This window comes from Bombus huntii, chromosome 10 (genome assembly GCF_024542735.1).
Source record: "Bombus huntii isolate Logan2020A chromosome 10, iyBomHunt1.1, whole genome shotgun sequence".
Classification (NCBI taxonomy): Eukaryota; Metazoa; Arthropoda; class Insecta; order Hymenoptera; family Apidae; genus Bombus; species Bombus huntii.
In genome coordinates this window covers 5430378-5448992 of record NC_066247.1, presented here as the reverse complement: position 1 = coordinate 5448992, position 18615 = coordinate 5430378, and the positions used below count along the sequence as shown (strand labels likewise).

At 33.7% G+C, this 18615-nt stretch overlaps 1 protein-coding gene across 3 annotated transcripts in view; it reads left to right on the top strand.

The window, feature by feature from the left end:
- The window catches only part of LOC126870043 (ras-related protein Rab-32), a 55310-nt gene that overhangs the window by 15621 nt on the left and 21074 nt on the right, over positions 1-18615 (top strand). The window contains exon 1 of one of the 3 annotated variants that reach the window (XM_050627421.1): positions 7180-7923. The exons of 1 other annotated variant lie outside the window; for it this stretch is intronic. In XM_050627421.1, coding sequence (XP_050483378.1) covers positions 7729-7923 — 195 coding nt within the window. In that variant the 5' untranslated portion in view covers positions 7180-7728. Of the gene's footprint in view, positions 1-7179; positions 7924-10379; positions 10545-18615 lie in introns of those variants that run through there. One more of the 3 variants, XM_050627420.1, reaches the window with a different exon arrangement.

The window sequence follows — 18615 nt, the reverse complement described above, 5'->3', positions numbered from 1 at the left end:
AAAAAAAAATAGAATATCACGTTAAATGTAGTTTCATCACGAAAATACTCTGTTTCTCTGGAAACATCTCTGAATGTTCAAGAAAGTAAAACGCGATTGTATGCTACACGTCGCATCGAACATCATTTCATTAGGAAAATATTCAGAGAAAATATTCTGTTTCTACAGAGAACATCTGTAAATCTTGCTCGCGAAGAAAGAAATACGCGTTTCGCGAAATAAACGTGGCCCGTTCAATTTCCATATATCGAGACGAGTTTCAATTTGTTCTGCAACGCCAATTTGCCGATTTATGGCAGACGTTGCATCGTAAATTCGCGAGAAACGTTCAATCGTTCTTGTTCCATCCTTTTCCCTTCCCACAAAACGACAACAGCCAGCCGAAAAATGTCATTGAACGCCACTGATAATCGGTAGAAACTTTGAAACGAAAATTCTTTCGTATATTTTCTCCTATTCTTTTTCTTCTTTTTTCTTTTTTTATCGAATCCGTGAATTTTTATTTTTCCCGTCTTTTTATGTTTCGGTTACACGTGCACGATCGTTGAACCGTGTACCGCAGATAAAACATGAAAATAATCGTCCAAATTTTTGTTGGCTATTTTTACAGGCGGAAGGCAATCTTTGTTTTACAAAACTGCGATACTCGCGATCAATCGAAACTCTGAATACATGAATACAGTTTGTTTTCGATCGTCGCTGTTCGATCATGTTTATTCCGTTTGTTCAATCGGAATACGATTATTCAATCAAGATCGTGTTCTTTGTTTCTCTATTCTTTTTCGCTTTTTCAATGTTTTTTTGGTTTCAGTTTTAATCACTTTTCGGTACAGCGATGCCTTCTTGACCATTTATGGGAAATGCTTCATTGAAATCAACAATGGGTTTGTTAAATACATGTAACGATCACGTAGTTAAGCTTTTTCACTTAGTTGCGTTGAATAAATTGAAATTTGAGCGAATACGAGTAATATTATTACTTTAATAGATGAATTAGTTAAAATTAATCGATTCATTTATTTTTCTGTAATAGAAGATTTGAAAAAAAAAAAAACTGAGACTTTAGTAACACACAGATAAACTAGGGAAACTAGAACTGTTTTAAATGAAAATAGGAGGAAATTTCTTCCCGCAACAACGACAGATACTTGCAACAATGCATCGTTAAAGCTCATAATTAAGAGGGTTAAGGAATTGCAAAAGTTTAGAGTAACCTAAATACGTTTAAAGATACTGCAAAATCTAATTCGAAATGAAAGATTTAGGAAACTTCAAGAAACTTCAAAAGGGACAGTGAAGTACAAGCAACGAAATCAAAATTATTTCTAAGTCTATTTCATACTATTTTGTCTAGAAAAAGTCTAATCTGAGAATCGTCGCGTGGAAATGTTATCACGGGTCGTTTTTGGGTTAAGAGAAATCGCGATCGATCCGGTTAAAATCCGCGTTTTCGTTATCACGAATGATTTATTATCATCCAAGAGTTTTATTATCATTAACGTTAACCAATGCGATAATATGCGTCTATATTTGTCTTCCTGTTTTGATTAAAAATCCTAAATAACGATCATTGTTTTAGTTTCGAGCATCTTCTGTGATTGACCAAATCCCAATAGAATTATTTATCTCTTTCGACTAGTTTCTAGTTCCAATATTATATTTTAAATTACGGTTCGAGATGGCTCGATTTTAGATTGCTATACCAGCATGAGATTCAATTTTCGTGCACCTACAGAACCGTGTTACTCTATCATTGTTTGCTGTATTATGACATTATACTGTCACGTAATATAAGGCACAAAAATATACTACAAATATATCATGACACCACATATATTCCGTAATATATCACGTAATATAAGGCACAAAAGTATACTATAAGAATATCATCAAGTATACTTCAAATATATTATGACACCACATATATTCCGTAATATATCACGTAATATAAGGTACAAAAGTATACTACAAAAATATTATCAAGTATACTGTAAATATATCATGATACTACATATATTCCGTAATATATCACGTTATATAAGGCATAAAAGTATACTACAAGAATATCATTAAGTATACTACAAATATATCATGACATCACATATATTCCGTTATATATCACGTAATATAAGACACAAAATATAATATACTACAAAAATATCATCAAGTATACTACAAATATATCATGACACCACACATATTCCGTAATATATCACGTAATATAAGGCACAACAAGTATACTACAAGAATATCATCAAGTATACTACAAATATATCATGACACCACATACATTCCTATTTTCCAATGAAGTATTTTTTTCACGAGGTTCTATATTTCACTCTCGTAGTACAGCGTAACTCTATTTATCTCAATCGCGTTTATTGAGATGAAATTTTAATTGATAGCTTTTACCGGTTGAAGTCGCTTGTACGAACGCGAGCTCCAGTCAATCGCGAACAAAAAATAATATTTATCGAGGAAAATTGATCATCTCCAGTTATATGTATAAACTGTTTGTTTCCTTAGAAGTTTAGACGAATGGAGTTTTGCAAAAATTCTTGCAGTCGTATAAAAGCATTATTAAACAACGGGTAATCTAATATATTTGGATGCAATTAATTAGTATTGGTATTAGCATAGAAATACATAGTCGAATTTAAATTGAAAAATACCTTTAGAATGAAGGAGGACAAGATGCCAAAATGTACAAAATGCATATGATATTGAAAACTATATAGAATATTCGAAACAGAGTATTTGTTATAATTCCAAATAAATTAAACAAATCTCTATCTCTCTCGTGTTCTTTCGACCATTTTTGTCTTATTCTGATTTTTCCAACATCTCGAAGATATCTCAGATTTGAATAAAATATGAGAAGATTCCTGTTCGTACGCTTGATTCTTCGCTTTTAATCGATCACCTTGCAAAAATATTACCAATATTTGCTAAAATAAGAGCAAGACTGGCGCGTAAAAAATCGACGATCGTAACGACGTTCAGTTCTATTTCTTCATCCTGTGTTTATAAAAATAGGAATTTGACGAAAAATCCGTAATCTAGCGATAACCCAGGCCATGTGAAAGCATCTGGAATCGAGACTCTCGTTCGTTGAATATCTTTAACATTTTTTCACCATACGATAAGCTGGCGTCGGAATCGACGTGTAGCTGATTTGTCGACGAGCTGAAACTCAATTGTCCGATTCGTGTACAGACGACACAGGTAACGATGCAACGAGTAAGGCTTCCGGTACTTGGATCAAGCTACAATCGATACTCGTCGCAATGAACCGACGCGATGGTTTAACAACTGCGTACGCGAAGCGCTGCCATGAGAAAAGCACTCTGCAATCGAGTTGAAATTTACTGACACGAATCGCGATCCGTGTCGATGTTCCACGCTGATACGCATATACGTCACGAGAATGAGGAAATTTGCGATTTGTTTGTGGAACGAGCTTGATGCTGTTCGATTAGATGTCTCGGTATACAAAAATTTGTTTTTTTAATTGTACGACTGTGCAGAGCAAGTATAGTGGTGTGTATTGTGCACACGTTTAGCATTGAATTATTGTATTATAATATTAGATGGTGACTATACAGGTGCAAAAATTCGTATCTTAAAATGACGAGAAAATAGAACTTTCAGATGGAAAAATTTGTTTTTTAATTACACGCGTATGTAGAGCAAGTGGTCTGGCGTGTACTGTGTACACGTTTTGCGGTTGAATTATTATAATTAGATGGTGAATATACAGGTACAAAAATTGGTATCTTAAAATGACGAGAAGAATTTGTTTTTTAATTGCACGCGCGCCTAAAGCGAGTATTCTCGTGTGTACTGTGCACACGTTCAGGGGCGAAATATTATAATTAGATCGTGAATATTTATGCAAAACTTCGGATTCTTATGAGAAGAATAAAAGAGTGGATCTTGAGCAGAAAATGTTGTGCTATGTACTGAATATTGTAAAAAGTACTGTACTTTGTATGTGTTTTGCATATTAAATGCATCCTATGCAAGAATGCATAGAATTTCACGAATCCACGATTTAATTATATTAACAACAGAGTTTATCGTGCCAGGCTAAGTAATAATTTTCTATAGAAATTAATATCTTCATTTACACACCTTTATGCAATTCAGTCACTTGTGTGTGTTCACTTTCAGAGTTAAAGTATAATAAAAGACGAACGGTACAGAGTTGAATTTCAAAGTTAAAGTTGGATTTGCAATTTGCTTTATGGAATTTATTTAGTTCGATCGAAGTTTAATTCCGCAACTTGCGGAACAACGAGGTTTGAATAATCTTCTGTAGGTAAAATATTTCTTGACCGTGAGGCTGAATAAACGCACACTCACATAGATATATATATATATATATATATATATATATATATATATATATATTAATATATAAATTAAAATAAATTCTTTCATAATTGTTTCGCGGTAAAATATCGGTTAGGACAAGGATTGTGAATGGAAGTTGATGAGTCATTCAGAACAGTAAAGAATCAGTGAAAATAGAGGACTGCATAGGAAATGTGATGACAGTGATAAAAAACAGGAAACAGATAAAATGAACGAATGACAAGACAGAAGCTGCTTACGTCAAGAGAATTTTATTTTCATGAATATCTGTTTTTCAAATCACTAAACAATTTTACAAGGCTGAATTCATAACACATCAAATGTTAGCGTAAATTGATAAATAAGTGAATTGTGAAATTATCGCTTGGTGATTAGTATTTTTAGTCGTAGCTCGACACGATTTTCTGCCAATGTTTGTGAAATTTTTAAAACACAGAAAAATGTAAAATTTTCGAAGAATTTCCTGATTTATCACAAACAATAAAAAATCACAAAGTCTCGTCAAAACGTGCAAAGTTGTTCGACCGAGTTCTCGTTATTTTCGAAATTATGACATTGAATTTTTCTTATCTCTTAAAAATGGAGACACGACGACTGCTTACGAGAACAAAAAAGTCACTGCGTTTCTGTATACTACTTGCCTTGGGGAAGAGAGCTTAAAAAAGCTACAGCGATTTTAAGCGTTCAAAGGTTCGTCGGACAAGTCTGGCACTTGCAGCGTTATTTCGTCTACGTGAGTTAGACTGAAACTCGCGATCCACACTTTTATTTTCATCTTCTTGCTTCTAGTATTTTTTTATGTCTAGTCAGTGTTTAGAATGATTCCTGCCTGGTTTTGTTTTAAACTGTCTTACTGAAAATTTCACCTATCTTTTGTTGATATTTATTTTCTGACTAATTTATTAGTAACTTTAGTAATTAATTTATTAGTAACTTTTTAATCAATTGACAACTTGAAGTTTCAAATCTTATTGTTTTCCCCTCAAAATCTCAATTCTTAGAATTAGAAGATTAGTCAAGAGTCTGATCAATCTCCTCCAAATTTCATCGAAATTTAAGACAGAATTCCAAAGAAGATGTTTGAAATTTCACTAAAATTCAAGAATCGGAACTCCATTCAATCTCCAAACCTTGCTGAAGCCTAAGAATCAATACTTTTTTTCGCTTTCAAAGTTTGAAAAAGCTCAAAAGTCAGGATTTAATTCGATGGAATGACTACAACAAATCTTCAAATGTTACAAAAATTCATGACCTGTTTGGTTCAGAATTTCCGCCAAGTTTCGCTAAAATTCAGCACTTGTTAAATTCACGAGTTCTTCCTTTCGTCAGGATCTAAGACTTCTTCGCTTCTTCTAAATTTAAGAAAAATCCAGGACCCCTCCAATTCGGATCATTCTACGAATCTCGACAAAAATTCAGAGCTTCTGAAATACAGGCTCTTCCTACAGATTTTCTCACGAATAGCAGAAATTCCTGCAGATCTTTAAAAAATTCAGGCCATCTTCGATCTAGAGCTTTCATCGCCTTCAAAATTCACGACTTTCCTCACATTCGGAATTTTCTCCGATGTTAAAATTCAACATCGACGATACTCTGACGAACGTGGTCTCGCGAAACGCGTTACAAATATACGTTGCTCCTCCCAAAACCCAGAATATTCTACGAGAGATATCGCTATTCTATACACTGAAGAAGAAGATTTAATAATAAGATAAGAGTGGCCACGCGACCGATTTGTGCGTCTTGTATTTCCGCGCATCGAAAAGAAACTGTGGCTGCACGACGACGCCTAGGCACCATCATTTTTTTCTATCGTCAACAGACGATAACGTGTCGCCAACGATAACGTTTCCCAGACTAACCCCGGGACCAATAAATGCTGGGACTTTGCCTCCGAGTAGCGCACAATCCACGCGGTCGTTTCACAAATTCACGCTTCTCCCACTCATCTTCTTTTGCCTCTTCTTCAATTCCGATCGGATCCAGCTCGTTCCATCATCGACTGGAACGTAGACCTTCGAAGCCAAATATGAAGCAGTCCCGGAAGATTTTTCTATTCGAAGATATTATCGATATTTGTAAAATGCACGAATTATACATAATTACCAAGTAATTTAATTTGCTGAACGAGTAGTGTCGTCTGAACGTTGTATCGAATTGAACCGGCGTTGGTGGCTGTTGGTGCGGATTACAAGATTTTTCATGAACATTCTGTGAATTTCGGTGATTTATTAATGGAAGACGATCTGTGAGTATTTTCAGAATTTGTATGGTACTTTTAACAGAAACGAGAGAAGTGCTGTTTATGGAGATTTTGTGTTGTTTTGTTATTTGATATCAGTTACTAAATAATTAGCGTTCAGAGCGCAGAGACAATCAGCTAATATCGAATGATCAACTTTGTACTGTTCCAAAGTGAGTTTACCAAATATTGTTGGATTGATAGCGTTGCTCGAGCAAGCTGGAGAACTGTCGTGTTTAGAAGCGATAGTAGACGCTATAGTATAATAACTTGAACCTTGAAGCGGTTCGAATGATCACCGGTGCTCTGCGGAAGATGAAAGTCGAGGAAGGTTTTGTTCCGAGCTTGTTTTCAGGAAGTTTTCTAAGAAGACCATATTGAAAGGTTGTATTGCTTCCTAGAGAGTAAGTCTCGCTTATAATTGTAGTAGAAAATAATTGAGAATCGAGCAAAGTCGCAGATATAAAATATTGAAAGTGCAATCTTTTTACTAGATAATTGAAAAGGTAATTTTGTGTACTAGTAAAGAGTTGAATTAAATATCGAAACTCTACCAAATAAAATTGGACAGTATATTAAAATCGGAGCCTCTCCAGATACGATGCTTTGATCAAACTTACACATATTCCAAATTATTAATAATATTTTACAAAAAAGAAAAGTTAAAGAAGAACAAATATTCTAGCAATATCGAAACTTATTATCGATACAGTAAAAACCGGTTAGAGCCACTCTAAATATTGCACAGCTCCAATCAAAGTAACAGATATTCAAAGTTATCGATAATACTTTATCGAAGAAGAGTCAAGAAAACGTGTATTAAAGAGAAATTCTACAGAAATCGAATCTTATCGGTACACGACAGAAACTAATTAGAATCTCTTTAAATATACACAGACCGTCGTAAATGTCGTAATTCTAAAGATCATAGAATTCTGCATCGACGTAGAAGCCAATTGAAAATATCTGCGCACATCGAACGATAAAAAATATTGAGATTTTCGTGGCCTTTTCGAGCCACTGGTTACCAAGTTAATTACTCGCAACAGATTGAACGTAACGAGATATCCATCGACAGTATTGGGACGTAAAGTTCCTCGTTTTTGAAAATGTTGGATCGTAACGTGGTGTTGGTTCTTCGAACCAGACAAGACAGGACTGAAAGACGTTTGAGACACAAAAAGGAGGCGAATCCGCCACCGATGGAACCACCGCCGCAGTTGCTCAATAACAATTACCTGTACATCGATCTGAACATGAACTTCAGCGAGAACACTAAGCAACAGCCCACCAGAACGAGAAAGGTAGGCTCTTTTTGGTATTGTTACTGCTACTCTCGTCAAAATTTTCAGACTTTCGTCTGTCTTTGTTGGAATATCAATTCGTTTCTTGCGTTGATTAGGAGAAGGATTGATATTTAGAAAAGAATATTTTTTATCTGAAGGTAACAAACATTTCTTTGAGAGTGATCGTTTTGAGACGATAATAAATTTATTGAAATATGTGAATTATAAATTCGTTATTAATGTACGGTTATCGAATATACTAAAATGTATAGATTATTAATATTTTTTATCCGAAGGTAACAAACATTTCTTTGAGAGTGATCGTTTTGAGACGATAATAAATTTATTGAAATATGAGAATTATAAATTCGTTATAAGTGTACGATTGTCGAATATACTAAAATGCATAGATTATTAATATTTTTTATCTGAAGGTAACAAACATCTCTTTGAGGGTGATCGCTTTGAGACGATAATAAATTTATTGAAATATGAGAATTATAAATTCGTTATAAGTGTACGATTGTCGAATATACTAAAATGCATAGATTATTAATATTTTTTATCTGAAGGTAACAAAAATTTCTTTGAGGGTGATCGTTTTGAGACGATAATAAATTTATTGAAATATGAGAATTATAAATTCGTTATAAGTGTACGGTTATCGAATATATTAAAATGTATATAGATTATGAAAATTGTGCTTTTGGAAATACAATGAACTTTAAGAGAAGAATAGACGACAGAGTGAATAAACTTGATCCCATGGATAAATAGGATGCGTGAGAAGAAGAGTATCATAGATGTGTTCTCTAAGACCGAGTTATTTCACTTTCTCCGACTTAGTATCGCCGTGAGAGAATCTCGGTTCAATGAAACCGAGCGAAAATAATTAGGTTTAGAGGCGCAGCCGGAGAATACCGGAAACGATATAATTCGTTTCGTAACAGCGACAATTTGACATCTCTTTCCGGTGCCATTATTTGTCTACCGCCGGTAATTAACCGCCTTGTCAAACATTTATCGCGATAATTGCCAATAAATCAAACGTAAATTATCGAGGATTAACTGTTCAACCGGAAAAGCTTCCTCGTTTATTTTCTTCGTGAAAATAATTGCTACTTACAAATTGTCAATTCTTTTAATAAACGAAAGTTGTACACGTAGCTGCTTTATAGAATTGGAATTTTACTTTCATTTAGCGTACATAAATTCTGAATGTTCAAGTTGTTTTTGTGAAATTTTTGTGTGGTTAAATATTTTGGGCGAATTTTTATTTTTCCAGTGAATTATTTCTAATTCCTTCGAGATAGGGTTTTCTTTTCTTTTTGTGAATGAACGTACGCAGTAATATGATGATAATGATCGTAATGCACTTAAATTTGAAGGAAAAAAGTGGACCAAGCAAACTGCCTTGAAAATTGCCTTTTCAATGCTACTTTAGGACGTTATGTTTCATTAGTCTTGAAATTATGCTTCGAAAATAGCTTTCTAAATTGTAGTATAATTTATAAATGTGGTTTATAAAATATGTGTTAACGATAGAACCACGAGACACAATAAGTCCAGAACGTCCTGCAATCGAATCGATTCTTAGGTTCATTTTATAGAAGAGATTTTTGTAGGACATTTTGTAAAATCTGGGATTTTGTAGACATTATATGGTTTTTTAAAGCTTTTATAAGATTTTATAAGATTTTTAAGAATCTAGAATTTTACAAATTTCATAGAATCCAGAAATTGAAATTTCATATTTCCTCGAAAGGAATCTTATAGTATCATTTATTTTTATTCTATGAAAATACTTGTTCGTATTTCACAAAAAGAAAGTTATTGTCTATACAAAAATACAAAAATATTAAGAATGGATAATTTAAGAGAAATATTTCCATTTTAATTTCACCAAATGAACGCAGGACTATCGTTTTCCGTCTTTCCTTTCATACGTCTTTTTCATACGTCCTCTTCGTACGTCAAACTTCACAAAATTGAGATCGAAGTATCTTTCGAACGAATTGTCTTCACGCACAACAAGTACCTTGATACTTTTGAGAATGAAAAAAAGACACATCAATCGATGGATAAGAAAATGTAAGATTTCCTTTAAACAAACACCGATAACCTTGAGATTGCTTCACTTTTCCCGTAGAAGGTTCTTCGTACAATCGTAAATAAGGCAGATATTTAGGTGATCTGATTTACTTTGAGACACCCTGTATAAGAATGCGTGTGCCTGGAGAAAAGGACAGTAGCGTAGAGTAACGAGACAGAACTTGTAGGATGTCTCGTCAGTCAACAGTCTCAGATATTCATAGGATTCTCCCCTTGGAAGCAACGAGGCTGCACGTCGCTCGTAATTTGGCTTACTGTCAACCTTTTAGCAGAGCTTTCACCGCCAGCCATCCTTCTCTCTTGGTTGCTGTCGAACCGCGAACAGACGAATCGCCATTATCGTCGCGAGAATGTAAGTTTTCACCGTGACTGTACGTAGTTCATTCTGCAAAAATTCATCTGTCTGTTCTGAGACGCTTTGTGTTCGTAGAGATATAGGGTAAAATATAGCATCAACACGTGTCAGATAAACGTGGAAAGTCACTACGACATGGTTAATTTGAAACTTTGGTGTGCGAGATGCTCAGGTATTTATTTCCGAGTAAATCTAGCGATCTAATTGTTTCTTTTTTAATTCTGCGGTAAAGCGCGATTGACATAAAATTCCTAAGGTTTCTTAAATTCTTGAGATTCCTAAAATTACATTAGAAACAAAAAAAAAAATAGAATTTTAAGGTTTCATTGAGAATTGGAATTGTACGGTGCGCTGAGACGTCATTGCGAGAACGTAGATGCCGAGTGGCGAATGAAATTAGGCTGTTGTAGAGATATTTTCTTAAATTTATGATAAATAATCGTGAAACTATTTTTAATAATTTCTTCGGCGATTGACAACGAGAGAGCTAATTTGAGTTTTATTATGAAATTAGCATCGGGAATCGTGCGATTAACGAAATCTCACGAATCTTCTTCGAATTAAAGCTATCACCTTAATTCAATCTATTTGATAACGTTATCTGAATGTTGCATAATTTTATTTGCCGCTGTTTCCAAGATATGCAGCCGGATATCAAAATTACATAAACTCGTTCGTAAATAATCGCTCGTAGTTCTTTATTTCTGCTACACTCTTTTTTTTTTTCATGCTTTCGTTCTTCAATTCGGAGATTACTTACAGAATCTTTCTCGTCAGATTAATCGGACAAAATGGTCTAATCATAATTCTGATGAAACGTTACGTCATATATGTATTTATAAAACCACTATCTTTTCTTTGGCTTCTATCAAAAAACAAGCTAAAAAAAAAAGTTAATTCCATGAAAAATCATATTTTTATTATTCCATGTGCATTTGTATTTACTGAAAAAACATTATAGTATTCGCTTTATTCGTTAAATTATTGAAGAAAAATACACAATTAAGTGAATTGAAATCGAAAATTTGAACAACATTGCCCTTTTCATCAGTTTTTCTCATCAATCACGTATACTTTGAATTGCATAGATTTTTTTTTATAGAGAATTCGTCATTTTGTTCAACTTGTAGAACGTCAATCGTACATCGTACGTTCCAATACATACGTAACGTAGGTGTAGGTTCTTGCGAGTGTTAATCCTCGTTAATTTGCGATTACAACACTCGTCCCTGTTCCCTGGAGATAATTCCCTGATATTGCTGTCGCGAGGGAATTGCGTCCACAATTAGATTTCAATCGACCGATTTCCAAAATCATTTTTATCATTTGCTTTGTAATCGTCGCGGTAAAAGTTTGTCGTAGCAAAGTCAGGTGAAAATGTAATGGAAATATAGATATTATAATTTGTTTGATATTATAATTATAAGTTTGCAAAATTCACTTTAATATTTTCTTATATGGAGTGAAACTTTAGTAACGAGCTAATGATTCATTAAAATTTGTAGCGTATTGTATTGTATTGTATTCTATCGAGGCTTATACCTATTATAATCTGTTAATTAAAATTGGTAAATATAATAAAGTAAAGCGATGAAAATAAGTTTCATTGTGTTTTTGTATGACCGAAAGTTTAAACTGAGCCGTGTATTTTTTTTTTTTTTGCCTCCCGACTTTGAAAAACAGGATTTGCGATTATAATTTTTCTTTGAGGAAACGATATTAATTTTGCAAAATAAACGAAAGAAGAGAACGACAACATTGACTTATTTTCAATTAAATAACTTCAGTGATTTTGTTTACTTAAAAGAAATATACGATACAAGTTCTCCTTATCGTTAAGATTAATAAAATATTGTTATTTAATAAAAATAAAAATAAATAGATGATACATGATAAATAATAAATAAAATGTTTAAAGTATAAAAAAAAATATCGTACGGACGTTGGCTGAAATTTTTAGTAATAATAAAATTAAGTCCAATGAAAATTTGGAAAATATTTACGTTTACATTTTTACTTAAAGAGTCTAGATTTTAATTTTAGAAAAGTTGTATAACCAACTGTATACTGCTCGTAATTCGTAGAACCAAAAGAATATATTTCGAGGAGTGTAATTTGCAACTGTTATAAGTGAAATTGCGCCGATGCAAATGGCAGGCTGATTGCAGGTAGACAGCATTAATACCTAATAGTGTTCCAAGTTTCGTGAGACTTGCGAATCTGGATCAAAGATTTCTTCGGGTCAGGGTTTCAAAGCTAATAAGCCTTAAAAGGTCAAATGGTTTGGATGGATCGATAAGTGGTATAACGGTTGTTAAACCAAGTGAAACGTATTCTTTACTATTCAGCTGTTTGTGTCCATTTTATTCGCAATCTCAATATTTTCTTCGATAATTTGTTTCATAGTCACACAGAATTTCGATTCAAATACAAAATTCTCTAAATCGAACGAAAAGAGCCGCTGTTCCATACGCACTGATTTCATGGAATGGAAACTTTTGCACGACATTTCGTAGAATTTTGGATTTCAAACATAAGAATTCGAATTTTCACAAAATATCATATCACAAAATATAGACTTTTAAGACTTTAGTTCTTTCTCGAATCGTAATTTTCACTGTTGATCACGAACGGTTTAACGAAGAGAAAGGGAACTCTGTTTTCTCGTATAAATCCATAATTACTCTAGTTTACCGTCTAATTAATATCGTCAGGCTCGAAATTCTTCTTTTGATCGACATAACACGACGAATTAATGGGCCATACGGCGATCATCGTGGTCTATCGATCGTTTGTTCCTTAGAACATTTCTTTTCTTCATTTCAAGCGCGTTGACTTGGAAACCTTCTCTCTTGACGATAAATTAATCAACTGTCGAAAATGTCTCTAGCATCATCGACATCTGCGATAATTATTCTTATTAATATCTTGCGATTCTTTTGACAAATTTCCATGATTCTTTGCTTTATAAACGAACCTTCTAACTTCTGTAACTGTGTACTGAAAAACGCGTATCTTGAAATTTGTAAAATATTATCTTGCATGTTTCACATACTTTAGGAAGTTACGAGCTCTCTCTATCTTGTTTCAAACACGATATTTTTGATTTCACATAGTGTACAAACTATAGTGCTCGTATGTCCTTTTTTTAAGTTTACAGGACAATGCTTCAATTTCGTGAAATTGAAATATCTGTCATTTTATTTTTTTGAATTATATTAAATGTACACATTTGTAACATAGACTGTGCCAGGCTTTAAGGCTCACTACGATAAACAGATAATGATAATAATAATTGACAGTAATAATAATAATAATTATTTCATTTTTCAAATACGAAAATGCTTTGTAACTTCATATCAAAAGTCTTCGATTGAATAAATCTGACATTTATTTTCATTAAAAATAAATAACAACGTAAACGATAAACACATTATCCGTAATTACCTACGATTCACATATTCATAATTATCTAACAATAATTCATAGTTGTGTACGATGTTTCACGACTAACTAGGAATTCTATTCGCAAGGCATACTGTTTTACAATTGAAATCAAATTCAAAGGAACACGCGGCATTTCGAGATTTAATATGTTCATTTTCCATGTTTCCTTTCATCGTACACATATTGTTGCGTGATCAATATGCATATTATGCGTCGCATAATTTTACCATTTGATCGATCAACTTGTCTGTAATCTTAAAAACGATCGTTGTTTTTCACGTAGAAATAAGCTTCTGCCATTAGTACGCTGTCGATGGATCGTTGACAAACATCTTCATATGGGGATGAAAGATTGTTGTTTCTGTGTCGATTTGCATAATCGTTTACGTGACACGTTGTTCGATCTTCGTTACGAAGGCAAATTAAAATTCATATCTTCGTGATTAACGTGGAAAAAGGATTTCTCGTAAACAGACTGGAAATTATAAGTTTTAATTTCGTCCTTCGATGTTTTCTAGCTTGGTGCAATAAAAAAGTTGCTCTTTAAATGTAGAAACTCTAGTTTCTACTATCTTAACTTACAATCACAAGTTGATATAAAAATTCGTATTAGTTTATCAAGAGAATTTGTTAGCATCGACAAAATGTCATTGTAAAAGGACAGTTAGAAACTCTGAAAATTAACAAAATTGATCTATATACGATGTTGATTAATATGTCGATTATTATATGGCTCAAGTAACTGCGAACATTTTAAGAAGATAGCACGATTATTAATCCTGCAAATTCTTTTATTATTGTTGTCTTTTATTATTGACCTAATGGCGTTTTCCTTACGTTAAAAGTTAAAAAGCATGTGAAGCTTGAGCAATGTACGACTGAGCTACGTATGAAGTAAAAATATGGACTACATTCAAAATATAGAAAATCGAACACTTTCAACCTGAAATTACAAAATCCTCTCACGTTTACAAAAATGAATTTTAAAAGATGAAAAACTACGTGAAAGTCAAATAATCGATTAATCCATAGAAAGCAAGAAAAACGCAATTTAAATTCGTATGAAAATACAGTGGCGAATGAAAGAAAGTGTAAAATCGATACACTGTGAATTTTATTCTACCAAATGTCCAAATCGGACAAATTGTAAATGTAAACAACTAAATAAAAAAAAAAACTGTGAATTTTAGTAACATTTGCACTATAAATGTTTTACCATGTTGATAACATTTGTCCTGTATTTTATACAATATTTACAATTATTTATATGCAATACGTGTGATATTTATAATATTTCGTACACGATATTGCTCTTACTAAATGTAAATTTATAAAATCATGGTGTCTTTCTGTACTTTTTATTTTACAATATAAGCTTCCTTTCGTAAATAAACAAATGGCAAATTATCGTTAAAATCTCAGCATCCACTTCGATTTATAAATCAGATCCAAGGCAATTGAAAGAAAAGAATCGAAAAGAAAAAAAGAGAAAAATTCGTCCTGGCTGTCGCGTGATAATCGCAGAATTCATATGGCGTGGCGACCATAGAGGCCGTGCGAATTTTTCAGAACCGCGAAGAAAACCAGTATCTTACATAAAGCACCCCACGAGAGAACGACGACATAATGATGACGATGACGGGAGAATCGTAGACATCGAGGTCGTCCTTAAAGGATGTACGATGCTCCATCGTCCTTGATACGTCGCACAGACCAAGCAAACGATCGCTAATCGATGAAGCTAATTACATGACTCGAATGGGGAAAACACGAATCGTAAAAATACGTTGACTAAACCTGCTTTCGTACCTTTGCCTGCAAATACTGCGTTTCCTATTAAATCGTTATATAATTTCGAGGACACGAATGATCAAGTAAATTTCTCAGATTTGCTTGAATTTGTATACCGGCTGCGGAAAGCGAAGAATCGAATAGCCAAGTATCTATTGGGTTGGCAACTAAGTGATTGCGGATTTTGTCAATACCACCTAATGACAAAATCCGCAATCACTTAGTTGCCATCCCAATAGTTGTAACACCAACCACTGGTTTGTACAGGTAGAGCGAGTTCATTGATCTTCCTCGGTTAATGGGCTAAAGTCTTCCGCAGTAATTACGACGAACATGTTGACAAACGACCACGACCTTGGCCAATGATGGGCAACCGTGGCCAGAAAATTACGATCCGACCTGATAATAACGTGTACAGCTCCGTCTTACACCGGTTGCGCTTAAGAGCGGTTTACATAAGCGCGGTGAGAGGATACACGATGGTATGTGGCACGCTTAGAAACTTATGTAACCCGCGAATTCCACGCGGATTCACGGAGGATCTGCAATCTCGTGATCCGGTGATTGCTTTACGCGCCGAATGTCCCTTTCGTGGTATCCGGTTCAGTGGGACTCGGTTTGTTTCAGCGGCAATAATCTGATTTATTCTTGTCAAAATTATTTTCAACAATTGAGTGTTATTTTTTTCTTATTATTGTTATTAACCAGTTAATTGGGGAATTTAGTCTTAGAGCGTGTCTTTGGTCGTGGGGTTAGGTCATGGAGTGCGTAAATAAATACAAGCTACGACGAGTATACACGTCAACATGGAGAGAAGGAGAAAACTGGAAACGAGATGGTGGATGTACACGTATGCAGATTTGTAAGAAATTGAAAGATTTCGAAAGATGCAAAAATAGTGTATAATATAAAATAGCGTACAAAACATCCATAGAAACAAATCTTCCAGCAGTTACGTTAATAAAAATATCAATATAGTTGACGACTATTGTATAACGAAATAATAAATCTGAAGAAGAAAGCAGATAATGCTTTTGGTCAATTAGAAAGATTGGCGTGCGTTTGTCAATTAAGATTAGGGGAAGAGAAATCAGTTTTAATCTCCCTCTGGTTAGATCCGAACTCGTCCATTTTGTTGCAAGCTCGATTTTGAACTTTATCACTGGCTCATCCCTGGTTCGCTGTTAATTAATTAACGGAATTACCAGTGGCCTGCAGCACGCCAGCCGGCGACACGTAATTAGTGCATGAAAAGTGACTGCAAGATGCTGTTTCGCATAAGACGGGTTCTATTATCGTCTCTGTGTCTGTGCATTAAACAGAGCAGAACTATTATTCTATAAAGAAAATCATTGATCGTCGTCCGAGATACAAAACAAAATGCAAATGTTTGCTGTAGCGATTATATCGCGGCAGGAAATTTGTTGATATTTTCGTTACGTGTAAGCTTTACGAGAGTACAATATGATTTTGATATTTGCTTTTGCTGTAATTTTAAAGTAATTACCAGCACCCAAGGAAGGTTTAACGTTTGGCGAGATTAAGTTAAGATGAGATTATCAGAAAATTTTTATATCGAGAACGTTGATTTCCTTATCTTATTATCATGAATATTTTGATAAACAAAGATAAACATAGACTTATGATACTATTTTTATCGCATTTAAAGGGAAATAATCATTCAAAAGTTAATACACTTGCGAAGCTTATTTAATCATTCTTAATCCTTGGATGTTACGCATCCAAAAGAACGTTTCGTTTAATCGTGAACATCGTGTAAACGTGTTCATCTTAGATGTTTGTGTCAGATATATCTGTTTTAGCGAATTTTATTGCTAAAAGATGAGTATATTTGCTTGAAAAAGCAATCGATATATTTTTAGCATTTAGATATCAAGTTCAGTGTGTAGTCACAGTCACGAGATTACAGATTCAGAGAGAAGATAGCTATGGTCGATTGAATAGCTCGGTTACTCAATACCTCGCTATCAATTTGATCAACTGACTCATATTCTCTTTATATCTTTCCAATACGTAGTCTACTTCATGTATCTTATCTTCCTATTGTATCAATCAGTTCTAAGAATTGCTTCATTTATTCAAAACAATCTTAATCTGAATTGACAACCATCTTTAACCTCTAGAATATAAGTTAAATAAATTTCAAACGTTAAATTCCATTAAGGCAGTCTAACTCTTCTTCATCAACAAATTTTAGATTTTTCGAATTTCAATCTTTTCTCCCTTTAGGTTTGATGAATAAATTCGATCAGCAATCCTGTCGCATTACCAATATCATACCTTTTCACTTGATTCTCTTCCAGTTACCTATCATACATCAATGATTGTTTTAACACAAACATATTCAAAAATACCAGACATACCGAAACCCACCTATTGGAATCCACAAACCTCAACAATTATTCCACTGTCAATAATTCTTCCATTTATCACGAACAAACTGCTCAAAAACATCAACTTACTTAACACGAACAAACTGTCCAAAAGCTTCAAACCGGTTCCTCCTATCGCCATTCATAAAATAGCAATGATCTTCCTACAAATCAACAATAATAAGCATCTAAAAATCTGTACACTGTTACAATAAATCATACTCGCACTATCTATCAACATCCACAAAATTCACTGGAAATATCAACTTCGCGTGCTGCAAATCTAATGTTCGTACAATTTCAAGCGTTTAATTTCTGTCTGCCTTACGTTGTACCTATTCTACTCCGACCGTTGTGTACCAAACGAACGAAATGGTACCAATGTGCCAAACGGAAGCTACTGTCAACCAAAATTCAGGAAATTTATTACAAAACTGAAATTTCACATGCTTCGAAACTAATGTAGTAGTTTCCAGAAATCCTGATTTATTTGTGTCTGGCTCGCGTCGCGCCTATTCTACTTTCGCTACATTCCGCTGTCGAACAGAAGCCACTATCGACCAAAATCCTTGAATTATATTGCAAAATATAGATTTCACGTGCTCCAAATCC